Genomic DNA, 23,488 nt, shown 5'->3' with positions numbered 1-23,488 from the left:
GTCAGCCTCCAGCCCAAGCACCTGCACCCAAAGACAGCACACTTGACTCTCCTACAACCACATCCTCTTCCTCCACTCCCATACCCACTCCAGCTACCCTTCCCATGGCTCCTAAAAAACTTTTCCTCTCTAAAGTGGACCTCTTTTCCTCACCTGACCCACCCCCTCCACCCCGTAAGAGTTCCACAAACACCTCAGCCACCACCAGCCCAGCAACTCCCAAGAACGTTGTGTCTGGTTTTTGGAGTCCGCCCTTTCCTTGGGCTGGGACATCGTCCAGCAGCAAAGGCACAGCCAGCCCCCCCCCCCCCCCCCCCCAGGAAGAGGAGCAAAAAACTGAAGGCCAGGCGCGACAGGCCTGATACGCCTGCCCCCAAGGAGGGTAGCCTTGCACCGTCACCTGCCACATCGGGTAGGGGAGCCAAGGCCCACGGAGAGTCTGCCAAGGAGGCCAAGGGCAGCAAAACACAAAAGGCAGGGAGCAGCCGACCTGGCCATGAGGGCCCCACCAGCCCCATTCCGGGGGTATCGGAAGGGACCCAGGACTCCATCATAGGAGGGCCCGCAACGGAAAGGTCTGATGCTGACTTAGCAGCAAGTATTGGCCAGGTGTGGTTCACTCGATACACAAGACAGGCACCGCTGAACAGGCCCCGCCGTGAGAAGCACCGCTGAAAAGGGGCCGCCGTGAGAAGCACCGCTGAACAGGGGCCGCCGTGAGAAGCACCGCTGAACAGGGCCCTTCCTGTCAAGCACCGCTCTGCTGGGCCCCGCCGTCTCAAGCACCGCTCCGCTGGGCCCTTACTGTCAAGCACCGCTGGCCCATTGGCAGTCCCGGTTCTATGTCGGGCAGGGCTTCACCATGACCAGTGGACTCTGTAATCCACCTGATGGACTGTGGCTTTGCACTCCCCAGGATTGAACAGTGGGCAAGCCACCCACTGTAGAGACTTGTGAGACTGTGGCTTTGCACTCCCCAGGATGGCACAGTGGGCATGGAGGCCCTTTGTGGATCTGGCGTCATGGACTCATGTGGCTGAGGTGCCCCCCCTTCCCTTCCCCCTGAGGTGCCTGTTTTTCATTTTTTGTGATGCCCCAGCAGTGTTCTCTCCAATGGACTCGATCTCGTGTGTGGGCTTTGCCCATGTGTTGCTGAACATTGGCCCACGGACATTTGAACTTTGCAAAACTGTGCCGGACTTTTACTACTTGTATGGATATGGTTCTAGATGTGTAATAATTCTTTATATATTGCTGAGATCCCAATACTTTATTGTTGCAATAATATAGTTCTAATTTTACAATCATTGCCTTTTGTCTTGGCTTTTTTTTTGTGGGGGTTTGGGGGTGTCACTCTGACTTTTTAATCTGCATTTGTGTGTAGGTATATCGGTGGGGGTGAGGGTGGGGGTGGGTGTGTGGCGTATGTGTGTGCCCGTAACCTTTCCTCCTCCTCCCTTCCCTGTGTCGTAGGTGCAGTACTCACCGTTGTCGTCTGCGGCGAGGTTCGTGATCCTGGAAGAAGAGCAGGAAGGCAATGGCTGGGAGGATGTGGAGTTCTGGTTCCATGCTGTCCCGATTCCGCGTGGAGTGTGTCGAGGTAAGCGTTTTCCATTGGAAATGTCTGTTTCCGCCATGTTTTTATCGGCGGGGCTCCCGCCCCGGAAAAGGTGTCGGATTGGTGAGTCGTGATAGGGTGGGCGGTACATTGTCTGCCGCCTGCCTGTTGGCGGTGACCGCCGCGCTGTTTGTTTGTCCCGGCGTGGTGGTCGGAGTGTTAAAGTGGCGGTCTGTGTTGGCGGTTCCCGCCAGGGTCAGAATTCAATTTTTTTGACCGCCTGCCTGTTGGTGAGTTGGCCGCCGCTTTATCACCGACCGCCAGGGTCAGAATGACCCCCTTATTGTTTTTAAGAGACTAAAGACACTTTATATCACTTTACAGTTGTATCTCTACGTATGCTTATTGCCTTTTGGTCGTTTTGACCTGCATTGATTCAGATAAATATGATATATTTTTCTAAACACTGTGTGGTGTATTTTTGTGGTGCTATTATTGCATGATTTATTGCACAAATACTTTACACATTACCTTTTAAGTTAAGCCTGACTGCTCAGTGCCAAGCTACCAGAACGCAAACCAGGTACTTCGTGCTTGCAAGAGACATTTATTGTTTTTAAGAGACTAAAGACACTTTATATCACTTTACAGTGATATCTCTACGTATGCTTATTGCCTTTTGGTCATTTTGACCTGCATTGATTCAGATAAATATGATATATTTTTCTAAACACTGTGTGGTGTATTTTTGTCCTCTGTTTTTGCATGATTTATTGCACAAATACTTTACACATTACCTTCTAAGTTAGGCCTGACTGCTCAGTGCCAAGCTACCAGAGGGTGGGTACAGGATAATTTGGATTGTGTGTGACTTACCCTGACTAGAGTGAGGGTCCTTTCTTGGACAGTGGGTAACCTAACTGCCAACCAAAGACCCCATTTCCAACACTATGGATCAGGGAGCCAGCAGTTTGCCCAGTCCACCAGTCCATCACCCTCCAGCCGCAGCCTCCAAACCTTCCTAATCTGTCCCTCCATCATGGACCAGTTGTAGGCAGGATTCACTATCACCTGCCCCACTGGAAACCCATCCAATGGACAGGTGAGTTTTGCAAATCATCTGAAAGGGCTACTCCCTTCCCTTTGAGACTACCCCACCAGCCATGCCACCATCCTACAATTGGACGGCAAAGGATCACTTGGCACTTCTCCACAAGGGATTTATGGCTCTCTTGCCCAAGGGAGCCATAGAGAGGGTCCCCATGCCAGAAGTAGGTCATGCTTTTTATTCAAGCTACATTCTGGTGCCCAAAATGGATAAGGGCCTCTGCCCTCTCCTTGACCTTTGGTCCCTCAATCTCTTCCCCAGGGAGGAGAACTTCAAGATGCCCACTCTGGCTCAGGTCCTACCTGCCTTAGACCCTGGAGACTGGATGGTAGCTTTGGACTTGCAGGACACCTACTTCACATTCCAGTCCTACCTACCCAGAGACATTATTTGCGGTTCATGGTAGGTCATGGGCAGTTTCAGTTTACAGTGCTGCCCTTCTGCCTTGCCAGCACCCCTTGTGTGTGCCGGTTAGGGCTTTCAGTCTTCCTCTTCCTCAACGACTGGCTGTTGAAGGTGGGCTCGCCCCAGGCTGTCGTCTCCCACCACCAGACTAAGGCAGGCGTTCTGCATTCACTGGTGTTCATTATAAACATGGCAAAGTCACACCTGACTCCCTCTCAGATGCTCCCTTTCATTGGAGCTGTTCTGGACACAGTGCAGTTTCGAACCTATCCTGCCGAGCGGCAAGTCCAGGATATTCAGACTATGATAGCGATGCTTCAACCTCTGACAGGGTTTCTATGAGAATGACTCCGGGGCTGCTAGGCCATATGGCCTCCTGCATCTTGCTGTCACACATGCCAGATGGCAAATGCAGGCTCTGCAGTGGGACCTAAACTTCCAGTGGGTGCAACATCAGGGGAATCTATCCAATATGGTCCAGATCTTGGAGGGAACTGCACAAGATCTGCAGTGGTGGCTTTCGAACTGTGGTTGAGTCAAAGGCAGATCCCTTGTCCTTCCTCAACCAGATCTGACAGTAGTGAAAGATATGTCACTCCTGGGATGGGACGGCCACATGAGGGAAGCAGAGATCAGGGAGTCTGGGCTCCACATCAACCTTGTGGAGCCTTGGGCAATCAGGCTTGCATTGAAATCATTCTTACCCTCTCTCAAAGGGAAAGTGGTGCAGGTGTTCACAGACAACATCACCGCCATGTGGTACTGCAACAGGCAGGGTGGGGTTGTGGACCCTTTGTCAGGATGCTCTGCTCCTCTGGACATGGCTGGAACGTCAGGATATTTCCCTGGTGGTTCAACATCTGCGGGCTCTCTGATCGCCAGAGCAGACAAACTCAGCTTTCAGTGCATGGTCGATCACAAATGGCATCTCCATATGGTGGTGGCCAAAAGTCTGTTTTAGCTGTGGGGACAGCATTGGTTAGATCTGTTCGTATCCACAAAGAATGCACAATGTCAGCTGTTTTGCACACTGGAGTTTCCAAGGCGGCACTTGCTTGGCGATGCTTTCCGTCTCGAGTTGAACTCAGGTTTCTTATACGCCTTTCCGCCAATACAACTTCTGCCCAGACTACTTGATCTTCTTGAGAAAGACTGAGTCCAAGTAATTCTTATGGCTCTGGACTGGGCTAGAAGAGTAGAGCATTGGGAGCTTATGAGCATGGCCATCGATCCTCGACTTAGAATGCCTCTTCAGGAGGATCTTCTGTCACAGCAGTGGGGTACGGTTCTGCACCCGAACGTGTCCAGTCTCCGCCTTCTTGTGTGGAGATTGAGCAGCAGCAGTTGACAGCTTTTGACCTTCGGCCCGTAGTCTGTAATGTTATCTTGGCAGCCAGGCGTCCCTCCACCAAAATGGTATACGCCTGTCAGTGGAACAAATTTGTGGCATGGTGTACCAACAAGTCTGTTGATCCCCTTTCTGAACCTCTGTCTGAGCTTCTCTTGCTTGGTCTCTCTCTTGCCCAGCGGGCTCTGCTTTGGGCACCCTTAGGGGTTATCTGTCTGCCATCACTGCTTTCCTCAGACTACCTGATCAACCCTCCTTGTTTAAATCTCTCATTTAGGAGATTTCTGAAGTGTCTTACACACGTTTCCGTCTAACAGTTCATAGTGCCCCAGTGGGATTTGAACTTGGTACTCACTTTCCTCATGCGTGATCCTTTTGAGCCTCTTCATAATTGTTCTTTTCAGCTCCTCACCTTAAAAATAGCCTTCCTTGTGACCATCACCTCTGCACGGAGGGTGAGTGAGCTGCAAGTTCTTTCTTGGAAGCCACCCTTCATCTCTGTCAATCCTAACAAAGTGGTGCTTCGTACCAGGGCCTCTTTCCTACCTAAAGTGATCATGCCCTTTCATGTAGGCCAATCCATCACCTTGTCTACTTTTTATGTACCTCCACATCCTTTTTGTGAAGAGGAGAGGCTCCACAGTCGGGACCCAAAACAGAGCATTGGCGTTCTACCAGAATTGTTCCAAAGATTTCTGGGTGGACGATCAAATCTATGTTGATTATGTGGGTGTGGAGAAAGGATTGGCAATGCAGAAAAGGACCACCTCTAAATGCATTGTTCTCTGCATCCAAATGTGCTTCACCTTGGCTAAAAGCACCCCCTGAGGGTTTGCATGCTCACTCTTCTAGAGCTACTACCACATCCACTGTGTAAGCACGCGGGGTTCCAGTCCTAGATATCTGCCAGTCAGCCATATGGGCGTCCCTCCACATGTTCACAAAATTCCACTGCCTGTACAGTCAGGTCTGCAGGGACAGTTTCTCTGCCCATTCAGTCCTGCAGGAGTTTTTAGTGTGATCTTAGTTCCCAGATCCATCTCCGGGGACTGTATTGCTTGGGTATTTATTCTAAGGTAAGGAATCTGCAACTAGAAGTCTCTATCAGATGAACAATCACTTACTTTCGGTAAAGAACTATCTGGTAGAGGCATTTTCTAGTTGCAGATCCCTTACTGACCCACCCATCCTGAACACTCTGAGAACTGATTTCTAGGGCTATGGACTTTCCTTTCAGGGCCTTAGTTCTGGCACACCAGTCCCAGTGTTCTTCATGGCTCTGCGCTTCTGGTGTGGAAAGTCGTTAAACGGAACTGACGTAAGCCGGCCAGGTGCACCTATATATAAGCGAGATATCTTCTTGGTGACCACAACACCAATGACGGACTAGGAGTTGACCGACACAACATGACAGCATGCAAGGGAACTGCTTGAAGAAAAAGCTCTGGATCCAGTATGAAGCCTGGGGGAAATTCTAAGGTAAGAAACTTGCAACTAGAATGTGTCTCTACAGATAATTTGTTACCGAAGGTAAGTGACTTGTACGCCAAGCACATTCTGCAAGATTTAGAAATATGGGCAGAAAATGAAAAACTTTTAGCATTTTATAAAAAGGGATATAGGAAAAAAATATCCACCATAGATAACGCAGTCATTCTTTCTTGTCTTGTTCACCGCTTCTCTATATTCAAAGCATCTTTGCATGCATCATCCATTACTCCTCTGCATTTGATGGTGTGGACTGTAATATAATGTGGTCAAAACTCGCAAACTGGAGTACTCCAGACACTCTTTTAAAAGCAATTAGCTCCCTCTACTCAAGCACCTGGATGTAAGTAAAGGTAGGAAATGGAAACATGGTGACCTCAGAAATGCCGACCTTTCAGTGGCTTAAACAGGGATGCATGCTGGCCCCCTTTTTGTTCAATCTCTACACAGCAGATCTTGGCCTTGCAATATCAAAGTCAGATCAGTTCCACCAAAGATTGAGTCCTACATGCTACCAGTAATACAGTGTACAGATGATCTAATCATCTTGGATCACATCAAAATAGGTGTGCAGTGGGCAGCTGACCAGCTAAATCTTTACAACCAAATCAATAAATTGAGGGCAAAAGATAAGAAAACTGAGGTCATGATTTTTGGCAAATAAAAAAACAAACCCCAACAAACATGGAGACTTGGCTAACTACAAATTTGTCACAACTCTAAATATTACAACTTAAGAATATGGTTTGATGCAAAATGCAAGTTTAACATGCAATTGCAGCTCTTGACTAAAAAAACATTAGCAGTGATAATTGCACTTAAAACTTAATAACGGACTATACAGTCCTATGGCTGAAGGGATCTTAAAAGTTGTTCACGCAAAGTTACTGCCAACCATTTCTTACGGACATTAAGGCCCTCATGACATTGGTGGTAAGTCCCGCTTACCGCCATGCCGACTGCCGCCAACATACCGCCGCGGCGGCGTTTTACCGCTACCCATATTACGACCCACTCATAGCAATCCGTCACTATACAGACACACACACAAGTCCGCCAGCCCAACGGTCAGTGATAAACTGGCAGTAGCAAAACCCACACGTTACGCCAACAGAACTACACCCATCACATTATGACCCATAAATCACCACGGCAGACATTCAACCGTGGTAAACCATTGGTGATACATACCGCTGTGCTCAAAATACACACACTCAAAAAAAGCAACACTACTTTGGACAATTCAAACTACACACACCTGACACACATACACACACCACACCCACAGCAACATAAAACACACACACACATTACCCACAACCCTTTACGACTCAAAACAATTGACAACTGAGAGAGAGACACACAACAAGAGCACCCACAGAACCAGAGCCCCAGAACACCATCACACATACACCATCCATGCATCTTACAGCACACACCCCAACACAGCACCCTACACACCCACACACAAACCACTCACACTACACCCATGGCACCACAAAGACACCCCAGGTTCTCAGAGGAGGAGCTAAGCGTCATGGTGGAGTAAATCATCCGGGTAGAGCCGAAGCTATTCGGATCACAGGTGCAGCAGACATCCATTGCTAGGAAGATGGAGCTATGGCGGAGAATCGTGGACAGGGTCAACGCTGTGGGACAGCACCCCAGAACAAGGGATGCCATCAAGAACAGGTGGAACGACCTACGGGGGAAAGTGCGTTCCGTGGTTGCAAGACACCAGAGAGCTGTACAGAGGACTGGCGGTGGACCCCTACCTCCTCCCCCACTACTATCAACATGGGAGGAGCAAGTCTTGGCAATACTGCATCCTGAGGGCCTGGCAGGAGTAGCAGGAGGACTGGACTCTGGTAAGTCAAATCTCTATTACTATCAGCCACTCTACCTGCATGCCATCTCATACCCCCACCCCTACCCTCACTCCCATCACTCCACCATCTCACATACACCCCACCATCACAACCCGCCAATCCCAATACCAAGCCCTGCATGCACCACCAATGCATAGACACCCATCATTAAAGCATGCACATTAGAGACAATCACCTAGCCCACAAAATAACTACTCACACAAGGCAAAGCTGACAGGGCAATCACAACCAGACAGGGCAACACACCCATGCACAAGATGTCGCACGCAGAAACAATAACACTGCATTTACATCCCCACAGGTCCCCCACACAATGTCACTGGAGAGGAGGTGCCAGCAACATCCTGTCCCCCCCAGAAGAGGCCCACAGTGATGACAGCAGCTCTGGTTGCCTGGATCTGGATGACCAACCTGGCCCATTAGGGATCTCCGGACAGTCAGTTACCCAGGCACAGTCCCATACCACCACAGAGCCTCCCCCCTCAGGAAATACCACCACAGCACCCACCCAGCGGGCCTATACCTCTGTCCCCACGTCAATCAGCAGTGTGTCCACCTCTACAGGGACCCCAGGCAGCCCCACAAACACAGGACGATCAGGGACCTGGGGTCAGTGGCAGTGGGCACACGGTTCAGGGGACAGAGGCACAGGACAACAGGGAAACTGGGAGGACTGCTGTGCGACAGGGGGAGGACAGGCCACGGGAACCGACTCTCCAGGAGGCTCCAGGAGGCACTCACCAACATTCTGGGAGCATACCACCAATCCCAGGAGACGATGGGCCAGATACTGGACAAGCTGCAGGAGAACCAGCGGCTGCAGGAGGGACAGTACCTGTGGATCAGGGAGGACCTGAAGGACATCCACACCACCCTGGTCACCATTGCAGGGGTGCTGGCAGACATGGCTAACACCATGAGGGAGGCAGTGGCACACCACCGGGCCCCTGACACTAGCCGCACCGATGAACAGCCCTTCACCTCCACTACCGCTAGCGGACAGGAGGCCCGCCACAGGAACAACAGGCCACCAGCACCCCTCCCCCTGCAGAAGGAGAACCACCCCGCAAACAGTCCCTGCGATACAGGCAGAAGCCAGAGAACATTGCCAAGACCCCCGCCAGGAAATAAGACTCTCCTGACTGTCACCCTTGTGTCCCACTCTGTCACCCTGTTCCCTTTGAACTGTCATTGTTCCCCTTCCTATGCCCCTTGGACAATGCACCTGTGATACAAATAAACTCTCTCCAGGACTTTCCTTCAACATCACCCCAGCCCATTGCACACACCCCTCTACTTATTAGCACTTAAATGAACACCCTTTTTAAAAATACAAGTATGGAGTATATCAAATCATTTAACTATGTATTTGTTTAACAAGGTTTAAACACTGCAAAACAACTGTACAGTAATGTATACATAGGAATGACCTGTAGTTGGCTGCAATAGAGATGCCAAAGGGTACAGTAAGTGGCCATAGAATTGGGGGAATCTGCCTGCAATGTACAATGTTGAATACAAAACTGTCAATGCGAAGTGAAGTTACAGTGCCTTACCTGTGTGTCACTGGAAGTACTGTCGTATAATAGCTGTTCTGTTGTCCTCATCCTCATCCTCTGCCTCCTCATCTTCACTGTCCTCAGGGTCCACTACTCATCTCCACAGTGGACGAGTAGTCCACACACCCATCTCCAGCAGAAAAGGCACCTGGCGTCTTAAGGCAAGGTTATGCAACATGCAGCATGCCACGATTATCTGGCACACCTTCTTGGGTGGGTAGTACAGGGATCCACCTGTTAGATGGAGGCAACAAAACCTGGCCTTCAGGAGGCCAAATGTCCTCTCTATTATCCTCCTTGATTGCCCATTTGCCTCATTGTAACGTTCCTCTGCCCTTGTCCTGGGATTCCTCACACGGGTCAGTAGCCATGAGAGGTTGGGGCAACTAGAGTCACCTGCAAATATCGAGGGACAACTGTCCCTTAGGGGCACACCATACCCATGCACCAATAGACACTGGGTGGGAACCAGGGCTCACCTTTTAGCCACTTCCGGTGCCTCTGGTGTTGAGCCACTACATATGGGATGCTGCTATTCTTCAGGATATAGGCATCATGCCAGAGCCAGGATACTTTGCATTGACATAGGAGATGTACTGGTCCGCCAGGCACACTATCTGCATATTCATCGAGTGAAAGCTCTTTTGATTCCTGAACACCTGTTCATTTCTCCAGGGGACCACGACAAATGAAATATGTGTACCATCAATAACCCCAATAATGTTGAGGATATGTCCCATTGCATAGAAGTCAACTTTCACTGTGGCCAAATCCTCCACCTGGGGGAAAACAATGTAGCTGTGCATGTGTTTAATCAGGGCAGACAACACTCTGGTCAGCACTATTGAGAAGATTGGCTGAGGCATTCCAGCTGCCTAGCCCACTTTCACTTGGAAGGAGCCATTTGCCAAGAAATGGAGCACAGATAGGACTTGCACAAGAGGGGGGATCCAGATGAGCTGACGGATAGCAGATATCAGGTCAGGCTCCAATTGGACACACAGCTCTGTGACTGTGGCCCTGTCCAGTCTATTGGTGAGGATGATGTGCCTGTCCTCCATTGTTGCCAAGTCCACCAGGGGTCAGTACACAGGGGGATGTCTCCATCTCCTATTCATCCGCAGCGGTTGTAATCTAGGGGGCGAAATGGGGAGCAGCTGGTCAGTATACAACATTTCCAAACACTACACTGCATTGCATGTTGTTACTGTAACAGTTTGTTGTATGTTGTTGTATAGGCCCAAATGGTGCCTATGTGTACTGTGATGCAGTTAGGTGCCATGGCCTGCTCCCCCACTGAAATGGCATCCGCCTGTCCTGTGTGAATGGACATGTGGAAATGATGTAATGTCGCTGATGTTGTGCGCCTTTGCGGGAGGCATTCGAGTACCGCCGTACAACTCCTCATTGGTTGTCATTGAGCCCTATGGGTTACAGTGGCCAATGGTGATGTACACCGGCGGTCAGGGCGGACGTGACCGCCATTTTCTATCTGTTCACTCACATGCTACCTGACCTTCAACAGGAGAGGACCTACACTGCAAGTGCTGCTATGACCCGTGTCTGGAACCGACCATGGCTCGTATTACTGCCTTCACCGCTTTGGAATTGGAGAGACTGGTGGATGGGGTCCTACCCTGTTACCGAATGCTGTATGGGCCTCCAGAGAAACAGGTGAGTACACAGTGAGCACGATGCAAGGGGCATGGATGCATGGAGTGCTGTGTGAAAGGGCCTCGTGTGGGGGGGTTGGTGGAAGGGTTCTGGGCAGCGTGCTCCATGTATGGTGGGCAAATTCTGTGCGTAAGGGGATGTGAGGGCTATGGTGGGCCATGAGTTAACAGGCCGGATGGTATGGCTGATACCTTTTTCTATGTTTCTTTTTCTGCCAGTCAGCGCCCATCACAAAAAGGGTATATGGTGTGCCATCGCTAAGGAAGTGCGGACCCTGGGGGACTACAGCAGGCGGAGCACCCACTGTAGAAAATGGTGGGAGGACCCGAGACGCTGGGCAAGGAAGATGGTGGAGGCCTAGCTGGGGATGGCCTCCCAATGAGGAAGGGGTGCCCCTCGAACCCTGACCCCCCTGATGGCCCACATACTGGTGGTGGCCTATCCGGAGCTAGATGGGCACTTGAGGGCATCACAGTAGCCACAAGAGGATGAGCACAGTTTCCCAATATACTACTTGCACGTGGTGGGGTGGTCTCCGGGTGGGGGATGTGTGCCCTTTGTGTGCCTATAGGCCAGGCTGGACATTACAGGGTAGGTCCCATGTTGGGCAGGGTATGATGTGAACCACCTCCAATGAAGCTTGTTGGCATCCACTACTGGGCAGGGGTCTGTGAGTGTCAGGTATGCTGCTATTGGCATTAGGTATTCCTGTCCATGGGCTGGTGACTAGCATTATGACTGGTAGTGCATTGCCTAGTGTGTATGGCTGTTCCCTGTGTGTGTGTGTGTGTCATGTACACCAACGGTGTTGTTGTTGCTGCCATTAACCAAGTGTATCCTTTGTCTCCCCCCTTTTTGTTTTGTCACCCTGTCCTTATGTGCATTAGCATCATCTGGCAGAGGAGCAGAGGCACCGGTGATGGAGGGAGCTGCATCCCACAGGACGGTGAGGGCACCAGTGGGACGGAGGGCGAGGGGAGCACCACGGCGGAGACAGGAGGGGACAGTTATGACAGTGATACCTCCTCCGATGGAAGTTCCCTGCTGGTGATGGACACCTGTGTGCCCACCCCAACTACAGGTACAGCCGCCACCCCCATAACAGCACTGCCCCCCCTGCAGCCCCTCAGCGAGTTTCCCGTGCCTGCTCACCCAGGAGGGTGGGCATCTCCTTTGCCCCAGGCACCTCTGGCCCTGCCCCAGTCAGCCCTGCTGCCCTGAGTGAGGAGGCTATTGACCTCCTGCGATCGATCTTGTTGGGCAGTCATCCATAGTGAATGCCATCCAGGGGCTGGCAGGCCATTTGCAACAAACAAATGCATTCCTGGAGGGCATTCACTCTGGCATGGCGGCCCAACAGAGATCAATCCAGGCTCTGGCCTCCTGCCTGTGGCAGCCATTGTCCCCATCTCTAGCCTCCCCCTCGAACTATCTATGCCAAGCACACATTCAGACCAGCATGCACCCAAGACAATACACAGAAGTGGCTCAGGCAAACACAAGCACCACACATCATCCCACAGGCACTCACACAAACACCATCCAGATGCAGACATACCAACATCCACTGCCTCCACTGTGTCCCCCTCCTCCTCCTCCTCGTCCACCACCCTCCCAGTAGTGTCTCCACTCACACCTGCATGCACTACATACTCATCCACTGCCCCCATCACCATAACGCATATCACTACACACCCCTCTCTGGCAGTCACCACCCCCACATCCATGCACACGTCCCCTGTCTCCTCCCACTGTGTCTGTGCCCCCTCCTCCCAAAGTACACAAACGCAAGCACTCAGACACCCAACAGCCATCCACCTCACAACAGCATCCAGCACATGCATCTGCACCCAAACACAGCAGACAAACACCCTCTACAACCACTCCCTCTTCCTCCACTCCCAAACCTTCACCCTCTTCCCCACCCCAGTGTCCCTAAGAAGCGTTTACTCCCCGCCGTTGACCTCTTCCCTACCCCCCCCGTCCTTCATGTCGGGCCAGGGTGGTCAGAACCCAGGCGACCACCTCAGCCACCCTGTCCATGGCACAGTAGTGTCGACAGCTACTGCAGGTGTGAGAGGCTCCAGGGAACCAGCCATCATCACTGACAGTGTGCCTGGACCAGCTGCCAAGGGGAAGGGCAAGGAGGCACCACCAGCTGCCAAGTCGAAGGGCAAGGAGGCACCACCAGCTGCCAAGGGAAGGGCAAAGATGCACCACCAGCTGCCAAGGTGAAGGGCAAGGAGGCACCACCAGCTGCCAAGGGAAGGGCAAAGATGCACCACCAGCTGCCAAGGTGAAGGGCAAGGAGGCACCACCAGCTGCCAAGGGAAGGGCAAAGATGCACCACCAGCTGCCAAGGTGAATGGCAAGGAGGCAGCACCAGCTGCGAAAGTGAAGGGGCCTGCACCTGCAGGCAGGAAGGACAGGAGGCCTGGTGCTGGGACTGATTCTGAGCCCCCACCACCAACCATGGGTTCAGCCATCCAAGGCTGCAGGGGAAGGGCTGGAGCCTCCCTCCACCATTGCCTGCACCACCACCAGCACCACTGCCAGCAGCAGCAGCCCACTGGGCAGCCTTCTAAGACTGAAGGGGAAGGGCGGGAGCCTCCCCCCTACCACTGGCATCCCGACACCAGCACTGCCACCAGCACCGCCACCAGCAGCAGCAGCCCCTGTGGGCAGCCGTCCGAGGCTGCAGGAGAAGGGCTGGAGCCTCCCCCCCACCACTGCCTGCACCGCCACCAGCACCACTGCCAGCAGCAGCAGCCCCAGTGGGCAGCCGTCCGAGGCTGCAGGGGAAGAGCTGGAGCTTCCCCCCACCACTGGCATCCCGACACCAGCACAGCCACCAGCACCGCCACCAGCACCACTGCCAGCAGCAGCAGCCCCAGTGGGAAGCCGTCCGAGGCTGCAGGGAAGGGCTGGAGCCTCCCCCCATCACTGGCATCCCGACACCAGCACTGCCACTGCCACTACTGAGTAGCCCTCACCACCGGCGGGCAGTGCGTAGTCCTGCCTCCATGGGCTGTAGTGCGTCCTGGACCCTGCAAATCCTGTAGGTGTGACACCCAGGTGAGAGACTGTGACCTTGCACTTCCCAAGTGCCGCATCACAGGGCATAAGGCCCCCTCCAGAACCAGTGGAGAATCCATCCACTCACCCCATCCTTCCCAGGATGAAGCACACTGGGCACAAGGCCCCCTCCAGAACCAGTGGAGAAGCCATCCACTCACCCCCTCCTTGCCAGGATGAAGCACACTGGGCCCAAGACCCCCTCCAGAACCAGTAGGCAAACCACCCACTTGAGAGACTGTGGCTTTGCACTCCTCAGGACCAAGCAGTTGGCAAACCACCCACTTGAGATACTGTGGCTTTGCACATCGCACAGGGCATGTAGCCCCCTCCAGGACAGAGGTGTTGTACCATCTTCTGGCTGAGGTGCCCCCCGTTCCCTGTCCCCCTGAGGTGCCTGTGAATTTTCGTCCTGATGCCCCTACAGTGTTCTGTCCGTGTTGTTGCAGGAGTCAAGTGGGGCCTTGGCCTATGTGATGTGACCCTGTGGCCCACGGACATTGAGGACTGGGCAGTGTCCCTCCATTTACATATATATATATATATATATATATGTATGCTGTCTTTATTTTGAAGCACGATTTTCTAGTATTTTATCTTATTACACTCACTTTAATCAATTCCTTTTGTCCTTGCATTATTCCTAAGAGGTACAGGGTGTATGTGTAATGTTACTGCATCTGTTTGTGTGTATGGTGTAGGGGGTGGGGGTGTTGCGTGTTGCATGCGTGTGTCACTCTCTTTTTTCTCCCCCCTCCCTTGTGTGCTAGGTGGCAGTATTCACTGTGGTCGTCTTCGCCGGCGTTACTGTTCATAGTGTATGAGGAGGTATAGCAGCATGAGGAATATGTGTATCTCGGGCTCCATGGTGTCGTGGTTCTTCCTTGAGTCTCCAGAGGCGAGTCCTTTGCCTTCTGTGTACAGTTTCCGCCATGATTTTGATGACGTTGGTACCACCCCGGAAAAGGTGGTGGATAGGCCTGTTGTAATACAGTGGGTGGTACATTGTCTTCCGCCTGGCTGTTGGTGGTTACCGCCGCAGTGCTTGTTGCAACCGCTGTGGCAGTCGGTGTGTTAAAGTGGCTGTCTGTGTGGGCAGTTTCCGCCGTGGTATAGTTCAATTTGCTTTACTGCCGGCCTGTTGGCGGTTTTACCGCCGCTTTATCACCGCCCGCCAGGGTTGTAATGAGGGCCTAAGTCTATCTAGGGGAATTTTCTACCAACCTTGACAAACTGCAATGCAAAGCATTCAGAAGAAGTTTTAACCTTCCAAACTGTACCTGGCAATTGTTACCGTGATTAATGTTTGGGATCAAATTTTGAAATGCAAGGCATCAATAATTCAGTATTTTCGCTCTTTGTAGCCAATCCTGTATCCCTCAAGGAAGTCCTTGTTGCGTTTTTTGGGGCATCAGAGAATCCCTGGTCAACATACCAGCAATCACGGCTAATGACCTGAACATTGATCTTAAGTCAATCACAGCAACATACTCTCCTCGGACCATTAAGATGGGCATTAAAAAAAAGAGGTGCAGTCTCTGTCCAAGGAAGCTGATCTAGAAAAGATTTAGAATGCTCTATATGCCCAATACATAATAAACTCTTTTGCTACACTACAGAAACAGTCCTACTTAAAGCAAGCCTTACATAGAAACTGTAGACAGTTTACGTGCTAGATTAATGGTCACCATTGGCCAAAGTATCCAGCCCCAGTTGCCTGTAGGTCTTGTGACTATGAGAGAGTATCCATGGTACACCTTTAATGTTGCTGCACAGAATTGCTAACTGTCCGTCGCACTTTGCTGAGGCCTCTCAACCTGTCTGGACAATTTGGGATACTGTCTCCAACTCAATCGACTGACTGCGTTAGCACTTTTTGTCAAGTTTGTACATTTTGTGCATATGGCAGTGAAGAAATTAGAAAAAATCTAAATTTTAATCTCTTAATCCTAATGGGCTTTGTGTATTGTTTTTAATGTTTTGCTTTTACTTTAAACAATAATTAAAATGCACTTACAGTTTTTCACTTATTAGATCTGACCTTACTGTTTCTCTTAAATCATAGTTATATACAGCATGAATTTCAGAAGAAAGTACAAAGATAGGAGGCCATATTTAATAAGAAGTGTAGTTACAACAAACCCAAGCAACCATAAGTGTATGAGATGTGAAGGCCTAACAAAGAGTTACTAATAACGGTAAATGCCAACACTAAATTGATTACAAATAGGACAAATTTATTGATTCTTCTTAAGTTCATGCTCTATTGATGCTATGGGACATTTGGGATTGTGGCATGTGACGATAATGCACATGTTAATCTTTGATTTTAGGCACAATATATGGAATATATATTTATATTTTTGGTGTAAGATTCATGCAACATGCTTTTTCTATTTGTTGTACATCTCTTCTTGTTTTACTTTCTTTTTCCACTTGGTTTAATAGGTGAATGAACACCCATATTTTAATTTGTATCAATATTAAGGGGGTTATTCCAACTTTGGAGGAGTGTTAATCCGTCCCAAAAGTGACGGTAAAGTGACGGATATACCACCAGCTGTATTACGAGTTCCATAGGATATAATGGAGTCGTAATACGGCTGGTGGTAAATCCGTCACTTTTCTGTCACTTTTGGGACGGATTAACACCTCCTCCAAAGTTGGAATAACCCCCTAAATGTTTTAGGTCCATGTTTTTTTCTCTCTTTTATGTACAATTTATCAGCCTTGAGAAAGTCCCATGTTTGGGACGAAACACCTGTCGGCTGATATATTTACGTGACATCATCATTGTAAGAACACCTGAAATCATTTGCATGTTTTTTATGGCTGAAATATCTATGTGACATCATCATTGTAACAAAACCTGTAACCATTGGCCTTTATTGTACAGAAGATGAAGTAAAAAAGCGTACCTATTATACCATACGGAGAATTTGATTAGTTTCTTTTTTGAATAAGGAGAGAATAATGTTTCACATGAGACTGGCTTTATCAGCTATTGTTACAGGGCTTATAGTAAGGATTGAATACTGAATTTACATTTGGGATGCTCTGCATTTTAACATTATTTAGAAATGTTAAATACACATGTGAAATTCCCTGATTTCAAGTAAAGTGAAATTCATGAATTTTCATATTGCACAACTTCTCGCATCTTTTATATCTGAGGGTCATAATGTGTAATTTACGAAATCCCTGACAGTTTCATTAATTATTATATTTAATTAATGTAAGCATGCTTATTTCCAGTCGTGGCTTGTGGGGATTCCTGGGGGCGGGGGCAACATAAAAAAAAAAAAAAAAACTCCACTCCAGCGCCGCTCCTCTGCTGCACGCACGCAGAGGCTTCCAGCCTGCCCTGCGGTCAATCCTGAAGCTGCTCAAAGCAGCGTCAGGATTGGGTGGGAGCACCCAGTCCGAGCGTTTCCAGGCACACTGGGAGCGCATGTGTGTTTGACTGGCCCGAGCCGGATGGCCAAACACACATGCGCTATGAGTGGAGTGCAAAGTTCACTCCCCTCTGCTCATCACCCCCAATGCCCTGCCCCTTTCACAAACTGTGTTTATTATCCCTTCCTTGTGAAAGGATTTGCAGGGGTTGCTGCTGGTTGTGTGGGATGCTCCTCTGCCCTTATGGAGGAGCTGCTTGCTTATTTCTAACATACTATCAGCGCCTATATCCTGTGTTGCATCTTCTCCATTGTCTTTTAAAATCGCGACCAATAGATGTGACATCACAATGACAACTATATGATCTGAAAACATGGATTATATTGTCCTGGCAATGTGATACATAAATACACATTTTACAGGTCTAATGATCACAATGCAGATTTTAACATTTGTATTTATAACCCTTTTTCTAGATGTGTTGGTGTGGACAAATGACCAAGTGATACGATGGATTCAGTCAATTGGACTCAAAGAATATGGAAATCATCTTGTTGAGAGTGGTGTCCACGGAGCCCTTATATCGCTGGATGAAAATTTTGACCACAATAGTCTGGCACTTGTACTGCAAATACCCAATCAGAACACTCAGGTGAGAATATTACACATAACTTAGGGTACCTAATTGTTTCATTTTCGGAAAGTTTGAGATAAAAAATATTCTTAAGAGCAAGCAAGCTCTATAAATACCTTTTGAAGAGGTTTCAGCTATGTAATAAATACAGCCATTATTGTGATATAATAACATAGAAGAATGTTGTGGAACTATTACAGTTGCACTGCTTATTTAGACGTCATTAAGAGTTTGGCAGGAAGATTTTGATTTCTCTGGGGCACTGGAACTCTGCCTATCACACCTAGGTGGAAGAACAGCAGCCAAAAAGTGAAACCTCTAATAGCTCATTCATTTTACCAAAAATGTTCCAGCCAGAGCAACTGGACTACTTTTGACAACAATGTAATGCCGTTGTTTTTTCTATCAATTGGAAACTCTAACAGTGAGGGTTTATTTCTGAAATGAAAAAAAAAACAATTACTCTGATACACACAGTTTCTTCCTTGCACATCGTGGCCACTAATGATTTTTTCAGCTCTGGGGGGGCCATGGCTTACCAGTCCTAGGAGGAAATGTATTTTCAGGAAAGCCTGATATGGTAAGTGTTCTGACGCATTGGCCCCAGTGAGCCCGTGGCAAATGGTCACTGCACTGAATTTCAAGCAAGGGTGTCAACTCAGGCTCCACTGTTGAAAATCTAGGGTTCTCCTATGTCTCAATGAGGCCGATGAATTGTGACTTTGAGGGTGGATGAACTGTACGTTTACAGCTGTTCACTCATTTTGTCAAAGTGTAAATGCCCCCCTTTGTCATTTTAGTTTTATCTTAGATGTGACTCAGGCTGTTGGTATTTGACACAAAGATACTTTGACCGAAACCATATGGTAAAGAAGCTGGGATCAGATTTATCCCTGCCAGGTTCACATTGAGATTTGTCCCTGGTATTGATTATGTCATTCTCCATACAAAATTAATCCATGGAACTGATGCGGAAGTTAGGTACATATTTCTTCATATACAAAAGGCATCTGCATGCCATGGCTTAATTATAGTATAACTTGTAAATATGTAGTTGTGCTTGCTATGATGGTGAATGTGCTGAACATGATCAATCTTGTTTTCCAGCTATCAAAGTAATTAGTATTGAGTATGTAAACAAATCACAAAAACTGTTCTTTTGTGGTCCATTCTCCAGAAGAATTATTACCTGCTTAGTTCTTTGACTGACAATGCATTTGACATCCTTGCTTATACTACAAACGCAAACAACTTTGAGAGTGGCTGAGTTTACAGAAGAAACAAGATGCCTATTATTCAGTGATGTTGGCAGGTGCTTTGTCACGGGGCGTGTACACCTAACTTGCATATTTCTGAGCTGAAAACCTGTCATTAATCCCTGATGTCAAATAGTAACCCATCCCATTCACATTCAAATAAATAAACTTTTGCAAAATCAGGCAATTCCCCAATGCAGTGCCTTGATATATTTCACATTACTCCTGTGAATCAAGAACAGCCAGTGACCCAGCCTACCTACTAATGTATCCAGAATCTTCAAAGACGGTATTGTATTAATGGAATTTGGAAGGTGGCTGTAAATTTCACTTAGGCTGACAACCTCATTAACATATCGGTTCCTATGCCAACCTCTGAGTTGACAGATCCTCCCTGCATCATAGGAGTTGCATGGCCACCTTAATATCCTATGAGGCTTTGGGGTCTAATTACAAAGGAAAAACTACATGTGGGTACATCAACATGTGTAAATGCACTCTTATATGTTGAAGTACATTTACTACTTTAAGATATTCAAAATGTCCAAGTGTAAATATTATACAAACTGTAGACTTGCATGTCTTACCCTTTCAGTTTATGAAGATGTAGCTAGAATATATGTAATTTACAACCACAAAGTTAATGCAAGTAACTATACAAACATATTTTTACATTCCATACACTTTTTGGGACCTCCACATTTGGGACAGAGACCTCTGCACTAAAGGTGGAGAAAATCACATCTGAGGCAGAGACCTACACATAGACGGGAATAGGAGAATTATATGTACCTGAAACAAATCATGCACACCCGTTCCCTTACAACATCATAAATATTGCCCACACCCTAGGATCAGATTTATTTTTCTGTTGAGCTTTCAGAACCTGCAGCCACCACATTCTGCATACCACACTTTTTTGAAGAGTAAGAGACAATTCAATGGGGAGAAAATAGCCATTGCAGTTAAATATGTGGTAAAACATTCCAAGCAACTATGTGGGCTGCCTTCTTTCACCCATAGTGGTACACAGAAGGAAGATTCATGGCAGGAGTTGACAGAATATGCTAATGCATTGAGGTAGGAGGCATGTACCATAGAGGATAATAAAAGGAAATGGCAAGATGAGAGGAGGCCAATGAAGAGAAATTCTCCAGGATTCAGCTGGCTGAAAATCACTTCTCCATCCTACCTCCTTGAATAGGCTGTCCCCTCCACAGTGAACCCCTGCCTGCTATATGGGCTACCTCTTGCTGACAACAATAATGTGGTACTAAGTGAGATTCTAAACCCCCTTCTCTTTCACTAAAAGTAAACCTATAATTGCCCCCATAGCTGTCCTTATCTCATATCTGCATTGTTAGGCACATATCACATAAATATCTCTCAAAAACAAGTTCTCACACGAACTATATAGATTCCTACATTTTGTAATTAATTATTTATTTTTTCATATAGCCAATATTTCAAGTGAATTGGTTGCATCAGCTGCAGCAAGAGCCATTGCAAGGACAGCAGGGCAACACACAGGGCAGGACTTGCAAAGCAACCTACCAGCATACACAGTCTAAAACTCCATAGTTGTTTTCTATCATTTGTTTTATTAAATTTTAACACTGTTTTGACTGTGTCTTTTGGACTATCTTTCAACTGTAGTCAAATATACTCTTGGCATTTATACAGTTACTCTATTATACAGTAATACTTTGAACCTTGTTAAAGTTTTGTGTGGTTGTCTCATGCACCACCTGCCACATCAACATCTGCTCCTGATACGGGACCAAAATCAAGACGTACTTCACTGCAGGTGAAAGGTAAGAGATTGGTGAATTAAATACCTGCTCTTTTGAGCTAACCTCTTTGTTTATTGCTTACAAGGATTCTGTACATCTTTTGTACTGCATGGTACCATCATCAGAATCTAGTGCTATTGGTTTAGATATAATATATTTTCTTATAAAACTGCTCTTCAATTTGCCAATGTAAGGGTAGCACTGCAAGATAGCTGTTGTTTTAACTTGCAGAACAACAATCTTTGTGGGTGTCAAAATGAGTAATGAACCAATATAAATGACATGTTCTTCTGTGAGCTTGTATAATACAACAGTGCCTGGTATCCACCTTAAGAACATCAACAACTAATTACATCCTAGCAGCAGCTTATAGGCCTACTACCGTTCATCGGTCAGATAAGTCTATTATCTTAACTTCTGCATCTAAGCGGAAGGCCTTTCAATAGCACATATATATCAATGTTTAAGTACAACATACTCTTAAACAAGTTATTTTATTTTATTGTTTGTTTTTCAATTTTTATGTGTAATTTATATATTGACAATATTCTTTGAAAATAAAATGTATTTATATAGCTACCAGATCTGAAGATACTTTGGAAAAACCAACTTCAAGGACACCGGTTGGGCTGATGATCTCATGGGGGGGATCTCCAAAAACCTAAATATCTGTGACTGGAGCTGGTGAGTTCCCGTTGTTGAGATATAATAATTTTATCCATGGATCAATCATTAATTTATTTCTTTATGCTCACATTGTACTAACGTTATTATTTATTTGCCAAACAATGTTTATTAAAGTACAGTGTTAAAATGTAAGCACAACTGGATTTAAAATACTTCAGCTGTTGACATCTTTTTCTTCAGGTATTGGGGACATTGCACCGGACGTTGATGCTGACCCATCTAGAAGTGGAGGATGGCTGGAAGGCAATTCAAGGAGAGAATCCAATACTCCTCAAAGCAACAATGTCAGTGGCCAGCACTGCTTGACAAGAAGGCGAGTAAGATAAGGGAGGAACAGGAGCTGGTAGAGGAGGACGACCTTGTTGCCTCCACATAGAACATCTTCAAAAAGGCTACTTCACAGTTGGGCAACTGTGTTCCTCCCAATCACTCCTGAGGATCTCCAGTCCCCAGCCATTAATTAAGCAGCCAAGGATACATTTTATACATATGCAACATTCACATCCATATAGCCCTCAACTAACATTTTCCTTAATACAATCTCCTACATATTCCTCACATGAAGGTACACCTATGGTCCTCACTTAATCATTGGACAAGAGAACAACCTTGGTGAGGAGAAGGTATCTCCATTCCCAGTTGGTCATTCTCTGCCTCACAACTGCCCAGATGGCACCTGTTGGACCTGGTGCTCTCTGCAGGGTCGTTCCATAACATTTTGCCTTACTTCTCCCTTTTTTTGCTGAATTCATTTTGGTTGCCTTAGGACTCTGTGCACTAGTAAAGTGTACTACATGTTCTTAAGGCCTGTAAGTTCAATGCTACTAGTGGGCTTGCAGCACGACTGTACCACCCACTTAAGTAGCCCTTTAAACATATCTCGGGCCTCCATTGTGTAGTTTAAACTGCTATGTCGACCTGACAAAATAAACCTTTTGCCAGGCACAAACCTTCCTTTTTATAATATATGTCACCCCTAATGTAGGCTTTGGAAAGCCCAGAAGGCAGAGGGCAATGTATTTAAAAGGTTTGACATGTACTTTTAAGTTTTAGATGTCCTGGTAGTGAAAAACTCTTCAACTCATTTTTCACTGCTGCTTATCCTTTCTTTCCCATAGCATAACAGTGGAGGTACTTTATAGATTTTAGAAGCGTAATTTTGCAAATGGGTGAGAGAATGTGAAGACATGTCCCCTTCATGTTTGGTGCATCTGGAATCACAATTTAAAATCCTAACCTTTGGTGAAGTTGGATTTTACATTGCAATTCTGACAATGTCACTTTTTTGAAAGTTGATATTTTCTTGCCTTAGCCAGTTGGTGCCTGCATCATGTCTCTGGTCACAAGAGTGAGTGTAATTGCCAGTTGGGCTTTGTGTATTCAATCTTGACAGCCACACAAAATAGGAGGTTAGATTTGACTAGATGGCCATCACTGGCAGGATGGGAGGAAGGAGCTGGTCCCAGTCTCTCTTACACTTCAACAGGCTGTGCCCTGTCTTCGCACAAATGGTTGCATACCCTCCTGTAGTAGGTCTGGAACCAGGGCCCGGAAGGTAGGGTACTATGTACTTTAAAGGAGGACTTCTTGAAGCTTCTCCCACTTCGAAGGTACAACT

General features: G+C 47.6%; 1 protein-coding gene across 5 annotated transcripts in view; it reads left to right on the top strand.

Annotated features, from left to right (window-relative positions):
* The window catches only part of PPFIA4 (PTPRF interacting protein alpha 4), a 3,105,259-nt gene that overhangs the window by 2,610,405 nt on the left and 471,366 nt on the right, over window positions 1-23,488 (top strand). For all 5 annotated transcript variants that reach the window (XM_069239004.1, XM_069239005.1, XM_069239003.1 and 2 more), the window contains one exon: window positions 17,977-18,152. In XM_069239004.1, the coding sequence (XP_069095105.1) occupies window positions 17,977-18,152 (176 nt within the window). The remainder of the gene's footprint in view (window positions 1-17,976; window positions 18,153-23,488) is intronic.

This window comes from Pleurodeles waltl, chromosome 6, assembly GCF_031143425.1.
Source record: "Pleurodeles waltl isolate 20211129_DDA chromosome 6, aPleWal1.hap1.20221129, whole genome shotgun sequence".
In the NCBI taxonomy this organism is placed as follows: domain Eukaryota; kingdom Metazoa; phylum Chordata; class Amphibia; order Caudata; family Salamandridae; genus Pleurodeles; species Pleurodeles waltl.
This window is presented reverse-complemented; position numbering and strand designations above follow the sequence as displayed.